General features: G+C 43.4%; 2 protein-coding genes across 9 annotated transcripts in view; both read left to right on the top strand.

Moving 5' to 3' along the window:
• The first annotated feature begins 220 nt into the window (after positions 1 to 220).
• Positions 221 to 7,943, top strand: LOC109905636 (methylosome subunit pICln). Of its 8 annotated transcripts, none has more exons than XM_020503132.2 (8): positions 226 to 721; positions 1,032 to 1,168; positions 1,266 to 1,388; positions 1,659 to 1,769; positions 1,927 to 1,932; positions 2,042 to 2,215; positions 7,510 to 7,576; positions 7,731 to 7,943. In XM_020503132.2, coding segments are annotated over exons 1-8 (738 nt in total). In that variant the 5' UTR covers positions 226 to 602; the 3' UTR covers positions 7,732 to 7,943. The 8 variants fall into 8 exon arrangements, with proteins under 8 accessions (XP_031646585.1, XP_020358721.1, XP_031646582.1 ...); XM_031790722.1 differs by having other exon boundaries at positions 2,042 to 2,251; XM_031790723.1 differs by having other exon boundaries at positions 2,042 to 2,251; positions 7,510 to 7,612.
• A 3,926-nt stretch (positions 7,944 to 11,869) lies between these two features.
• Positions 11,870 to 14,794, top strand: part of LOC109904826 (serine/threonine-protein kinase PAK 1) — a 69,532-nt gene continuing 66,607 nt past the window's right edge. The window contains exon 1 of the mRNA XM_031790721.1: positions 11,870 to 12,012. The gene's annotated coding sequence lies outside the window, so the exon portion shown is untranslated. The remainder of the gene's footprint in view (positions 12,013 to 14,794) is intronic.

The raw sequence follows: 14,794 nt of genomic DNA, 5'->3' as shown, positions 1-14,794 counted from the left end.
TATATCTGCCTCTACTCTTTGTAGTCACTAGTTACCACAGCCACAAAGTCATAAACCTCGCATTTTTCTACAATTTATCTTCAAATTTGATTTGAAACGTTACCATTATACATAACCCTGAGCTATAATAAAGGACCCAAACCTTAAATTAAGACCCAAAAGCACCCTTTCGATGTTTTTTAATTTCAGAGCCATGTTTAACTTTGTGGCTGTGGTAACTAGTGGAAACCTATGTTCTTGGCGGGGATACGGACTGAGGTACAATAAGAACGGTAACGTTAGCTGCTAGCTAGCAGTGAAAGCAGCGTGGGGAGCTGGTAAATACTACAAAGCGAGCTAGTGGCACTAACGTTTCTGGGGAATGTATACTGAATGCATATTCTAACTAACGTTCACTCGTCAGGCTATCGATAGGTAGTTGACTAGCTATATCGTCTTCCCTGCACAAACGTCTAGATATCCGTTTATGTCCAGCAGCGTTAAATAGACATCTTTGGGAAACGAAATAGCCAACCAGTTCACAGAAGCGCAGTGTTGTTGACAGCTCCGGACCGACCCAAACGAGTGTTTTCTCTGGCCGTCATCGCCATCAGTCTCTGAGGATGGTTCTGCTAAGGAGTGTCCCCGCACCCAGCGAGGGAGTCCGGCATGAACAAGCCGAGACCACGGCGGTGTTGGACGGGAAGGGCCTCGGCGCAGGAACGCTCTACGTTGCTGAAACGTATGCGACGCTATTGTGGCTATTTTGTTAGCATGCTAGCTAGTATGCTAGCTAATTTATTTAAAGTCCAAAAATCAGGAAGTTTCAAGACTTATATTTGTCTTATGTGTTTTTCCTTTGAAAGTATTAACGTGAGCACCATGAACTTGCATGTTTCCTCACATCTCCTTCTCAAAGCACATTGGCGGGGAAGATATGAGGTTCCTCTGTTTTGAGGAGGCAATGAGGGGAGACGTGATGAATCAAGTAAATACAATGAGTTTTCACCTTGTGACTAGTTATCAAAATGTTGCTTTCCTGTGTTTTCCAGGCGATTGTCGTGGTTTGACGGTTCAGGGATGGGCTTCTCTCTAGAGTACCCCACTATCAGCCTGCACGCCATCTCACGAGACCTCAGCACCTACCCACAGGAACATCTATATGTCATGGTCAACGCCAAACTCAACGGTGAGACACACCTGTCCATCATGGTAAATATCAAACTCCATGTAACGCAAACTTGTGAACGAGTAAGAAGTTCTAAGTGTGTGTCTGTGTTCCCCAGATGAGAACGAAGCAGAGATGCAGGAGAATGCCCATGATCAAGAAGATGAGGATAACAGTAGTGAGGAAGATGATTCTGAGGGGATCACAGAGATCCGCTTCGTCCCTAGAGACAAGGCAGCGTGTAAGTCAGAGGGGAGAGGGATGGCTAGTAGGGCAGGGCTAAATTAAAGTAAATGCATCTTTATTAAGCAGGTCACATATAAAAACAGTTTCCATATATAATACAACAAGTGCTGTACAGTAGTCAATAACAAGTTCAAACATCTCACTACACACATGCATTACGGATGTCGAAAGCGTTTGGCTCTCTCATTCTTTGACATTCTACTTTGTAAACACCATGCTAGCTAGCATTAGAACACAGATTTCCCTAACTTGTGTGTGTCTCCAGTGGAGTCAATGTTTTCAGCGATGTGCGAGTGTCAGGCCCTGCACCCAGACCCAGATGATGAAGACTCCGACGGGGACTTTGACGGAGATGAGTACGATGTGGAAGAAGCGGGTGTGTAACACACTCATTTATACAAGCGCACACACACAGTTCTACAAACAGTACACTTACACTTTTACATACATTTTACAATCTCACATAGATGGAGTAATAAAGATGATAATACTAACATTGTATCTCCACCTTCTTTCTCCCTTCAACGGAAAAGAGGCAGGTATGAAGCCTAACAACTATGCACTCACCCTATCAGCTGCTGCTACTACTACTACACACACGGGTACACACACCACTCACAGGTGTTATTCTCTCTCTTTGTCCTCCAGAGCATGGTCAGGGTGATATCCCGTCGTTCTGTACATATGAGGAGGGTGTGTCGGGTCTGACGGCTGAAGGCCAGGCTACTCTTCAGAGACTGGAGGGCATGTTAGCTCAGTCTGTTGCTAACACCTTTCACATGGCTGGGGTCCGCATTGATGAGGCCAATGGAGAGTTTGACGGTGGGTCACACAAATACTCAAACACAGGATACGAGGGTAGGTCACACACTGAAACAGTATTTTTTTTTTAAATCCCTGGTTAACATTTCAGCATGAGAATATAAATAATACACAGCGGAGGTTCTTGGCTTTGCTTGTTAGTGGTGTATTGTAACAACCACCAGATGGCGCCAGAGGATAGTAACAATGATCCCACTCGGCATAGTCGCTACATAACAGCAAATGTCTTACAAACAGAATGTAACATATTACAATATAAGATACATACAAAAACATAAGTTCAAAGGACTGGTGTAAGATTGGTTTAAAAAAAACATTACGAGGCTAGCTCCTTGGGCGCATGTCTGTCATAAGCAGGAACTTAGCCATGGAGTCCTCTAAAAGTAAAAATAAGAGCATTGAAGTCAGCCTGATTCTGGTAATTGGTCCTTCTCCTCTTGAGCACGGGATGGTTCTCCAACTTCTCTGCCTGCCACTGACTTATCTCCCATCATTACAAAAGAGTGAAAAAAACCACAACATTTCTGTGCCTAAATGTACCTCTGAGAAGGAGTCATTTTTCAACCTAAAGATGCCATTCTAACATGAACCTAAACAATAGATTCAAATGTATTCTACAACACACCTGAAATATAGCACAACACATAACCGGGCACCCCAGTCTTCTCATTTAACTTGGTGGGGCTCCTTGGGCATGATGAGGTAAAAAAAAACCTGCCTAAATATATGATGGTTGAGGTGCACTTACTTTGAATTGGCTTCTCCATGCTTTTCCCCAGTCTTCTTTTCACCAGGGGCATCTCTTCTCCCTCTTCCAACGCCTTTTCTTGCACTCCTTCCATTTCTTTATTACTTTCTCGTATCATATTTTCCCTCTGCTAGAATCTTTCTTCTTTCGTACCATCTCTTCCTTATTTATGCAAATCTATTTAACTTTTTTCACTTCTATTTTTTTTCTGTCTCTTGTGCCATCTCTCTCTCCCTCTCATAGCATCTTTTCTCCCCCTATCTCCTATTTGGTAGTATATTTTTGATCTCCTTAATAGCTCCTTCACCTTGTCTCTTTCTCCATGTTGATGACATGGTACCTGTTTCCATTTCCCTGCAACACATCAAATTCCAAACCAACATACAACACAAAATTATACAAATAATAATCTGTTTCATAATATTTCATTTGTTACCGGTAGTTAAACTGATGTAAGTATGATTGCTTTAAAAGTTTAAAAGGTATGATTTTTGAACCATTTCTACTGTCGGGTTGTGTTGCAATCTGCTGTAACTTCACCTAGATTACGTTGCAAATATCTGAGAGCTGTAGCTCTATGTCAGAGATTAGCAACAAGCCCTAAATACTCACCGGTCTCTACGATCTTCCACCAATAATGTACTGGAGATATAAGGTACTGTCTGTTGAAGTTATAACTCAGTATAGTGTAAATATCTACAGTTGAAGTCAGAAGTTTACATTCACCTTAACTTCTCTGGGATTAGTGGGATGCTAGCGTCCCACCTCGACAACAGCCAGTGAAATTGCAGGGCGCCAAATTCAAACAACAGAAATCTCATAATTAAAATTCCTTAAAGATAAAAGTATTATACACCATTTTAAAGATAAACTTGTTAATCCAACCACACTGTCCGATTTCAAAAAGGCTTTACGGCGAAAGCACACCATGCGATTGTTAGGACAGTGCCTAGCCACAAAAAAACAGACATTTTCCAGCCAAGGAGAGGACTCGCAAAAGTCAGAAATAGCGATTAAATTAATCACTAACCTTTGATCTTCATCTGGTGGCACTCACAGGACTCCATGTTACACAATACATGTTAGTTTAGTTAGTTTTGTTCAATAAAGTCCCACTTTATGTACAAATACCTCAGTTTTGTTCATGCGTTTAGTACAGTAATCCACAGGCACAAAGCGAGCTCACAACATCCAGATGAAATGTCAACGTTCCATTAAAGTTTGTAGAAACATGTCAAACGATGTTTATCAATCCTTAGGATCTTTTTATCATAAATATTCAATATTTCAACCGGACAATACCGTTTTCATTAGAAAGGAAAGAGAACGAACGGCACGCTCATGGCCACGCGCAATAAACAACTCATGGCTTTCAGCTGAGCCACTTGCTCTGAGTGGTCTTATTCTCTCCCTGACGCCTGAAGCTACTTCTGAAGACTGACATCTACTGGAAGCCTTAGGAAGTGCAATCTGACCCCACAGACACTGGATACTGGATAGACATTCACTTAAAAAACTACAAACTTTAGAATTCCCACTTCCTGGTTGGATTTTTTTCAGGTTTTCACCTGCCATATGTTTTCTATCCAAATCTACCAATTATATGCATATCCTAGCTTCTGGGCCTGAGTAACAGGCAGTTTACTCTGGGCATGCTTTTCATCCAAACTTCCCAATGCTGTCCCCTATCTATTTGGTAGCATTGCCTTTTAAATCGTTTAACTTGGATCAAATGTTTCAGGTAGCCTTTCCACAATAAGGTGGGTGAGTTTTGGCCCATTCCTCCTGACAGAGCTGGTGTAACCGAGTCAGGTTTGTAGGCCTCCTGGCTCGCACATGCTTTTCTGCTCACAAATTTTCTATAGGATTGAGGTCAGGGCTTTGTTATGGCCACTCTAATACCTTGACTTTGTTGTCCTTAAGCCATTTTGCCACAACTTTGGAAGTATGATTGGGGTCATTGTCCATTTGGAAGACCCATTTGCGACCAAGCTTTAACTTCCTGATTGATGTCTTGAGATGTTGCTTCAATATATCCAAATAATTGTCCTTGCTCATGAAGCCATCTATTTTGTGAAGTGCACCAGTCCCTCCTACAGCAAAGCACCCCCACAACATGATGCTGCCACCCCCATGCTTCACGGTTGGGATGGTGTTCTTCGGCTTGCAAGCCTCCCCGTTTTTCCTCCAAACATAACGATGGTCATTATGGCCAAACAGTTATATTTTTATTTCATCAGACCAGAGGACATTTCTCCAAAAAGTACAATCTTTGTCCCCATGTGCAGTCGCAAACCGAAGTGTGGCTTTTTTATGGCCGTTTTGGAGCAGTGGCTTCTTCCTTGCTGAGCGGCCTTTCAGGTTATGTCGATATAGGACTTGTTTTACTGTGGAAATAGATACGTTTGTACCTGTTTCCTCCAGCATCTTCACATGGTTGTTTGCTGCTGTTCTGGGATTGATTTGCATTTTTCGCACCAAAATACATTCATCTCTAGGAGACAGAACACGTCTCCTTCCTGAGCAGTATGACGACTGCGTGGTCCCATGGTGTTTATACCTGCGTACTATTGTTTGTACAGATGACTGTGGTACCTTCAGGTGTTTGGAAATTGTTCCCAAGGATGAACCAGGCTTGTGAAGGTCTACAATTATTTTCTGAGGTCTAGGTCTTTTCCCATGATGTCAAGCAAAGAGGCACCGAGTTGGAAGGTAGGCCTTGAAATACATCCACTGGTACACCTCCAATTGACTCAAGTGATGTCAATTAGCCTATCAGAAGCTTCTAAAGCCATGACATTTTCTGGAATTTTCCAAGCTGTTTAAAGACACAGTTAACTCTGTGTATGTAAACTTCTGACTCACTGGAATTGTGATACAGTGAATTATAAGTGAAATAATCTGTCTGTAAACAATTGTTGGAAAAATGTGTTGTCATGCACACAGTATATGTCCTAACAGACTTGCCAAAACTATAGTTTGTAAACAAGACATTTGTGGAGTGGTTGAAAACGAGTGTTAATGACTCCAACCTAGGTGTATGTAAACTTCTGACTTCAACTGTACCGATATCTTAGCGTAGTAAGTTTATATAACTCAGTATACAGTGCATTCGGAAAGTATTCATACCCCTTGACTTTTTACACATTTTGTTACGTTAGAGCCATATTCTAAAATGTATTAAATAAAAAATTAAAGCACACACTTCCCCATAATGACAAAGCAAAACCGGTTTTTATAAATGTTTGCAAATTCATAAAAAATAAATTAAAATTAAAAGGTTTCAGACCCTTTGTTATTAGACTCAATTGAGCTCAGGTGCATCCTGTTTCCTTTGGTCATTCTTGATGTTCTACAACTCACTTGGAGTCTACCTGTGGTAAATTCAATTGATTGGACATGATTTGGACCTGTCAATATAAGGTCCTCCAGTTGACCGTGCATGTCAGAGCAATAACCAAGTTATGAGGTCGAAGAAATTGCCTGTAGAGCTGGCCAAACTGAGCAATTAGGGGAGAAGGGCCTTGGTCAGGGGGGTGACCAAGATCCCGATTGTCACTCTTGATAGAGCTCCAGAGATCCTCTGTGGAGATAGGAGAATCTTCCAGAAGGACAACCATCTCTGCAGCACTCCACCAATCAGGCATTTATGGTAGAGTGGTCAGGTGGAAGCCACTCCTCGGTAAAAGGCACATGACAACACGCACCTAAAGGACTCTCAGACCATGAGAAACAAGATTCTCTGGTCTGATGAAACCAAGGTTGAACTGATTGCCAAGCGTCACGTCTGGAGGAAAGCTGGCACCATACCTACGATGAAGCTTGATGTTTTTCAGGGACTGGGAGACTAGTCAAGATCGAGGGAAAGATGAACGGAGTGAAGTACAGAGAGATCCTTGATGAAAACCTGATTTAGAGTGCTCCGGACATCCAACTGGGGCGAAGATTCACCGTCCAGTAGTACAATGACCCTAAGCACACAGCCAAGACAATGTGGCTTCAAGTCCCAGCCAGAGCCCAGGCTTGAACCTGATAGAACATCTCTGGAGAGAACTGAAAATAGCTGTGCAGCGACGCTCCCCATCCAACCTGACAGAACTTGAGAGGGTCTGCAGAAAAGAATGGGAGAAACTCACCAAATACAGATGTGCCAAGCTTGTAGGGTCATACCCAAGAAGATTCAAGTGTGTAATCGCTGCCAAAGGTGCTTCAACAAAGCACCAAGTAAAGGGTTGGAGTACTTATGTAAATGTGAAATTTCATTAAAAAAATATTATGGGGGGGGGGGGGGGGGGAGAATCTTTGCAAAAGTGTCTGAACCTGTTTTTGCTTTGTCATTGTGTGTAGGTTGATGGGGGGGGTTCAGAGCCTCTTCCTTGAAAAATAACTGATTGACCAGCATGTATGAAGTACTAAGTATAGCCCAAACCTGTTATAGACACATGAGCATGAAGACAGCAGTATGTGTTTAATGATAATCAGTATATTGGCTTGTGGGTCTGCTTTGTCTATTCTAGTCGTTCTATTTCTTTGTCTGTCTTTGCAGATGGGATGGAGGTGGATGCAGGGTCGACGATGGCCGGACAGTTTGAAGATGCAGACGCAGACCACTAGTAATAACGTATCATAATACTATGTTGTAATTATCAGTACGTTTGTGATGTTTTGTGTTATCACCTTGTAATCCACATCCTGCTGCCAACCTTATGGACCTGCTTACCATACTGTTGTTAAGTCTCTCACTCTCTCCCCCACTCCTTCTCCCAGATGGAACTCAACTCTACTGCCAGTCAAAGCACTTGTGGGATAGGAGGAGAATACAGTCTCTCCACTTCCTGATTTTCTGTTCATCTCAACATACACAGATTCTTCTTGTGTTTTGTACCTGGAGACCAGTTGTACTGAGATTTCCCCAACAGGGAACAGTGTTGCCTTTGTATGAAATCTCTTCATTAAACACACGTGTTTTTCTATAAAGAACGAGGTGTTTCTTCTGTGCACATTCTAGAGGAGAAATGTAGGAGCTCCACTAGTGCATCTGCAACTTTAATTTAGTTGAAATATGTTTCATGTCTTTGTGTATTAAAAAGAGGAGAGTGTGCTGAAATGGCTTTGGGCCAAAGTAGAAGCAGTACATGGGCACCAGAGGCAGCAGTCTAGACCGCTAAACCAGTCTGACTTTAAACTTATTTGTAATAAAATTGGGTAGTGCATCATCAGTTCCTCTTGTTATGCTAGTCATTACATACCTTAGAGCTATTTAAAACTTGTCAGAAATGTCCAGATCAACTAGCTCACATTAGCTAATGCTTTTTTTTTTCATTTAAAGTTCTTGTTTTGTTTTTGCCTGTAAATATTGTGGGGAAGTTTGGGAGTCCCTGCACTAGACTACCCTTAGCCACAGAAACCAAGGTTTCTTATTTGCTTTGCTTTTAGGCAGCATGAGCAGAGCGAGAGCCACTTTAAACTATTGTTCTTGGGTGAGGTGTTGTGTCAATCTTGAAAATTGAACCAGAGCGCAATTTTAACACTGAGCAATGCAAGCCTCTCACAGAGCACTTACAAATACACCACCACAAAATGTGTGGATTTGGCTATTCGAGCCACACTCGTTGCTGATATGTGTATAACGAGCACACAGCCATGCGCTCTCTATAAGCAAGGCTAAGATCACCATGTGCAATGCCAAGCGTCAGCTGGAGTGGTACAAAGCTCCCCGCCATTGGACACGAGCAGTGGAAACGGATTCTCTGGAATGATGAATCACACTTCACCATCTGGCAGTACGATGGACAAATCTGGGTTTGGCGGATGCCAGGAGAACACTACCTGCCCGACTGCATAGTGCCAACTGTAAAGTTTGGTGGAGGAGGAATAATTGTTGGGCTGTTTTTCATGGTTAGGGCTAGGCCCCTTAGTTCCAGTGAAGGGACATTTTACGTTACATTCTAGATGATTCTGTGCTTCCAACTTTGTGGCAACAGTTTGGGGAAGGCCCTTTCCTGTTTCAGCATGACAATGCCCTCCTGCACAAAGCGAGATCCATACAGAAATGGTTTGTCGAGATCAGTGTGGAGGAACTTGACTGGCCTGCGCAGAGCCCTGACCTCAACCCCATCGAACACCTTTGGGATGAATTGGAATGCCGACTGCGAGCCAGGCCTAATCGTCCAACATTAGTGTCTGAACTCATATGCTGTTGTGGCTGAATGGAAGCAAGTCCCCGCAGCAATGTTCAAAGTGTGTGGACTGCAAAGGGACGACTTAGGACGGTTGGCCATAGGCATCATATCTATTGCAGAACTGTACATAAATTACTATCTCAAAGTGTTATAAATATGCTATTAACACTAACTACAGAAATCAACGTTTTACATAAATGCTACACAAATACAGAGGATGCTGCTGAGGGGAGGATGGCTCATAAAAATGTCTGGAATAGAAAATGAAATGGTATCAAATACATTCCAGCTCAATTTTTAAGTGCCACCACTGCACAAATCATATTAGGTTAAAACACAATGTACAGTCTTTTTTGTTTGAATGTGCTTAGTTTTAAAGAGGTCACTATGCATCAGGGTCTTCGGTTCATAGGGATGGATGGTGAGTCCAGGACAATAGATACCAAACAAACCGAAACGTGGAGGAACTACCTGAACTCGTCCAATAAGAAATAGTTTTGTCGTTAAATGTTTTTTGTTGCAAAATGGTTTCGCTACAGTGTGCACTAATGAATCTGACCCAGGGTCACTTCCTCTTGTTGGCCAGAAGGGGAGAAGCTCTACCAGACATCATCTGATCAAACAACAGGACATAACACATCATGCCTACAGGAGAGAGAGAAAGAGGATGGGAAGAGGAGAGCTAGATGAGGCAGAACACGAGTGTAGGGAAGAGGCATAAAAGGGGAAGAGGAGAAAGAATTGGAGGAGGGACAAGGAAAGAGAATAGGTAGAAAAGGAGGGAAGAAGAGAGGGAGCAATGTCAGGTAAATAATTTTTTAAAAAGGGGACCCCATAGTTCACCTCTGTGTGTGTGTGCGGCGTGTGCCCGGTACCTCTGGTCCATAGTGTGTGTGTGTGAAGGAGGTCTGCATGGCAAAGGCGCCACGGCTGCAGCCGTGACCAGAGGGCCGGGGAGCACCAGGCTGGTGTGTGTGTCTGTGTGGATGGGGCTGATGCATTGTAAGCCCTGGAGTGTGTGTCTCAGGTACAGGCCAGAGAGACTGAGGGCCCACAGCCCCTGTAGCATGGTACGAGCCACGCTAGCTGCCATGAACTGGAGCACCATCTTCAGCACGCCGCTCCTAAATAGAATAGAGGAGAATAGAATATGTATCCATTATCCGTAGAATGCATATTCATTAGAGAAAGACAGCAATAGAATACAATAGAATGTTATTATAGATAGAATAGATTATACATATACAAAATAAAAAAAATACTATCCATCATACAGAATAAACTAAAATAGGTATCCATTATGATATAATAGATAATCTATCCATTATATAGAGACAACAATAGAATAGAATAGAACCAGGCAGTGAGGCTTCCCGGTAGGTGTAGCCTGCTACAGGGGTTCCCCAGGGCTCCATGGAAGGTAAGGCCATGGACCACAGATGCCAGGTAGGTGAGGCTGCAGCCGGCCCACCTCTCCCAGCAGACGCAGCTCTAGGTTGCAGATACACAGCTGCAGTGTAGAGACCAGCTCCATGGTGTAAACAGCAGACTGACATAGCCCTCTGGGAGCTAGTAGCTTGGTTAAGATTCTCCTGCTCAGTTCACACAGCAGCACGACGACGTCTGCCTCAGTCTCGGTTTCTCCCCCCCTCTCTCTTCCTCTCTTCCTCTCTCTCTGTATGTGTCTTCTTGCTAACTCCTCTGGGTCTGTTTTCTTATGGCTGCAGCAGGCTACCATGTGTGTGTGTGTGCATGTGTGTGTGTGTATGTTTGTGCGTGCGTGTGTGTGTGTGTGCATGTGTGTGTGTATATGTTTGTGCGTGCGTGCGTGTGTGTGTGCATGTGTGTGTATATGTTTGTGCGTGCGTGTGTGTATATGTTTGTGCGTGTGTGTGGGATCAGAGATAGTAGCTGATGATGAGCTTGAGCTCACATGGTGTGGAAGTGGCTGCCTCTCCTCTCTCTCTTACTCTCCTCTCCTCTATGTCTCTCCATACACTGGGCTGCTACCCCCATGCCTATTGCTGCTATAACGTGGCCAAGCTGTGAGGTGTGATCCCCCCACCCACCACCAGAGAGCACAGTACTTATACAGATTAAATGATGTCATACCATATACTGCATGGTTTTGTGGGCAAGTCCCAAATGTCACGCTAATCCCTAGGTCCCTATATAGTGCACTTATTTTGTCCAGAGCGATATGGGCCTTGGCTAAAACTAGCACACTACAAAGAGAATAGAGTGTCATTTGAGACAGGCCTATGTCTATGCCCATCACCTTCACCCAATTACACACACTTTTCTCTCCTCCTTTCCTTATATCCTCTCCTTCCGCAGATTCAGTGATTCAGATTCAGTCTGATTATGATAAATGATAATGATACATCTCAATAAGGCTAATGTAAAATCCAGCCCAGTGATTGACCTCTGCACCTGTCAAGTCTGTATCCTACAGATGAATAAAGTGGGCACAAGGAGAGAAGGACACAAGGAGAGGACACAAGAGTAGGAAGCGATATAAATACAGAATTGAGATGCAGCCCCGAAATGTAATCGGGGAAACTCATGGCGAAACCCACCTCACCTCCCAGTGAAACAGACGGCCAAACAGACCAATAAGCATACGACTGAGCTTCAGCCTGACCACTGGCGCACTAGAAACGAGTGTAGTGGGCGGGCGTTGCTATGTAGCAGGGTGGTGTGTGTCTAACAATAGCCAGGGATTGGCAGAGCCTGGGCAGAGCGATAGAAGAAGGGTTTGTCAAATTGGGCAGAATAGAAAAATCTGAAGCTACTTGGGCGAATGCATGTGTGTGAGTGCAGGCAAAGAGAACGGATCAGGAATTTTTCAAAAGACACGGCGATAGGTGAGTTTCTCCTATTCATTTGTCCACAGACAGAACCGGGCATGACATTATTTTCAGTTTACCTTCCTTTACTGGTACATTACAGGACTGTTACCGCCGAACAGACAGAAGGAGCGTGTTAACGGCGCTCCAGTGTAACGGCAAGGGACCATACATACATACATACATACAGTAGTGGTTGGACGTTGGGGCCGCAACGCCGATTTCTCGGTTCACTGATTTTGTCCCTGGGAGAAGGGAACAGGGTGTTATGACGGTACTTTATGCAGCCCGCGGTGTGTTGTGGTGGAGCTCCAGACATTATTAGAGAGAGAGTGTGTGTGTGTGTGTGTGTGTGTGTGTGTGTATGTGTGTGTGTGTGTGTGGAGACCAGTTGTCTATCGCTTCAGGGTCAACCGGTATGAATGAAAAATGTGGGAATATACAGTTATCATTCGAATGAAATAAACTCTGTGTGTTGGTCGCCTGAATGAATGAAAATTGGCACAAAATGTCATGGATAAAATGCAATGATCTCATTTACAATCTAGGCTAGATATTACAAAGTAAACACCTTTTAATACAGACATTTTCATTTATTTAATGTCTTTAGGGGAAAGATGTGAAATGAATCATTATGCGACATAGAGGGGGGGTCCTTGTGATCCTTCGGTTATTCCTATCCCATTGAAGTTGACATTTTAAAATAGGGCAAGGTAGGGGTTAAGATTAGGGACATCCCAAGGATAGCACTAACTGGGGGAGACAATTTTATTTAATTTTTTAAACTACGCAAGTCAGTTTAATAACGAATTCTTACTTACAGTGACGGCCTAGGAACAGTAGGTTAACTGCCTTGTTCAGGGGCAGAACAACAGATGTTTACCATGTCAGCTCGGGGATTCGATCCAGCAACCATTTGGTTACTGGCCCAACGGTCTAACCACTAGGCTACCTGCCACCCCAAAATATGCATACGTACGTACACACACACACAAATCCTTACATACATACATACATACATACATACATACATGCATGCATGCATGCATACATACATACATACATACATATATTAGAGAGGGTAGAAAAGGGAGAGACCGACAGACAGAAAGAAAGAGGAAAAAGACTGGAAGAAACAGAGAGAGGGGGTAGGCTAGATAAGTGCGGCTGTAGCTGTCTGATTAGTGACACAGTGCTCCACAGCCTTCACTCTGTCTGACTTGGCGCTTTGAATAAATGACACATCAGGAATAACAGGCTAACCAAGAAGAGTAGGCTAATTTGGGTTGGGAAACAACCCAGTTTGTGTCCCAAATAGCACCCCTTTCCCTATATAGTTAAATAAAACAATATATGTATATGGGGGGCTCTGGTCAAACGTAGTGCACTATATAGGGAATAGTGTTATGCTTGGGATGTAGCCCCATCTTAGTGTCTTCTCATCAGCAGTCTATATCACCACTGGTCTTGTCTCAGTTCTGTTAAGTTAATGAGCCTGAGCCAACACTGACCTTCGTGCCCCATAAAAGTTTAATGGGATCAATATGTAGAGGAATAAGGGAGAGGTGTCCAGCCAGCCAATCACATGTTACATGGGTGGAAAGGGGGATAGGCACATGTTATGTACAAGTGTAAAAACAGTGTAATAATATTATGATTAGCCTATTCATTGTGATATGAAGAGACGATGTGGGGGTGTGAAGGGTGTAAGAACAAGTGTGTATGTATGTGTACCCTGCAGACTGTTTAGGGTTGGACACTTTAGCCAGTCCAAGGTTTAATTTGGTCTGTAAGGAGTGTGTGTTTACTCTCTCTATTTACACTCTCTGACACACACACACACACACACACACAGAGGGAGGGAGTATTTCTGTAATTTCTTCTACACTGTGCTGTGTCCTTACCGCCCTCTCTTCTCCTCCCTTTTTCCCTCTAGTATAGTACTGTAGAGAACAAAATACTGGCATCAGAGCTAACCTGTCCACTGAAGCAACAATAATGCTATCAACTATAAATATCTCTCTCTCTGAGTCCCTGTCTATCTCTCTACCCCTCTCTGTTTCTCTCCAGTTGACCCTCTTGTCCCTTTTCCTCTCTTATCAAATCAAATGTTATTAGTCATATGCTCCGAATACAACAGGTATCCTTTTCCTCTCTTATCAAATCAAATGTTATTAGTCATATGCTCCGAATACAACAGGTATCCTTTTTTCTCCCTTTACTCTTTCTAACCCCCCCCCCCCCCCACACACACACACACACACACACACACACACAGTGACAGGTAGTGCTGCATTGGCACTAATCACTGATTTAAATCACCTTTAAATCTACATCCTGCTGCTGACCTTATGGACCTGTAGTTAAGTCCTCTTGCTCTTTCTCTCCTTTCTCTCTCTCCCCATCTCTCTCCCTCACATTAGTGTGTGAATGCGTGAACAGCTGCAGTAGGAATCTCACCGCCTCTCTTTATTCGTTTAGCTGTTTTCTCTACCTCCGATGACCTCCATTGATGACCATTATCCTCTCAAATACACACACACATGCACGCAAACCCTGCTGGTTCGGCATCTGGGCGGCTGGCGGTGTAGAGTCTGAGGAATAGGATAGTTTGGGTGTTAAATAGATAGGTTGTATTCCCCTGCTTAGATGTTGCTGATGCATGCCAGATCTTACAAGGCCTGGATAAGTATTTTACTTATCACCTAACCACATCCTATGTTATAGCAATCTGGTGCCCAGTATTACGATGGTGCCCGGATGGGAGGGCTGCCGTCTTATCGGCTCTTAACCAACCATG

The sequence above is a fragment of the Oncorhynchus kisutch genome, linkage group LG15 (assembly GCF_002021735.2).
Source record: "Oncorhynchus kisutch isolate 150728-3 linkage group LG15, Okis_V2, whole genome shotgun sequence".
NCBI lineage: Eukaryota > Metazoa > Chordata > Actinopteri > Salmoniformes > Salmonidae > Oncorhynchus > Oncorhynchus kisutch.
This window is presented reverse-complemented; position numbering and strand designations above follow the sequence as displayed.

Excerpts from the sequence above, each read along its gene's own strand:
- LOC109905636 (XM_031790722.1), top strand. The coding sequence starts at position 603 with ATGGTTCTGCTAAGGAGTGTCCCCGCACCCAGCGAGGGAGTCCGGCAT. Across the intron at positions 1,169-1,265 it reads GGTCAACGCCAAACTCAACG|ATGAGAACGAAGCAGAGATG; the intron begins GTGAGACACACC and ends TGTGTTCCCCAG. Across the intron at positions 1,389-1,658 it reads CCCTAGAGACAAGGCAGCGT|TGGAGTCAATGTTTTCAGCG; the intron begins GTAAGTCAGAGG and ends GTGTGTCTCCAG.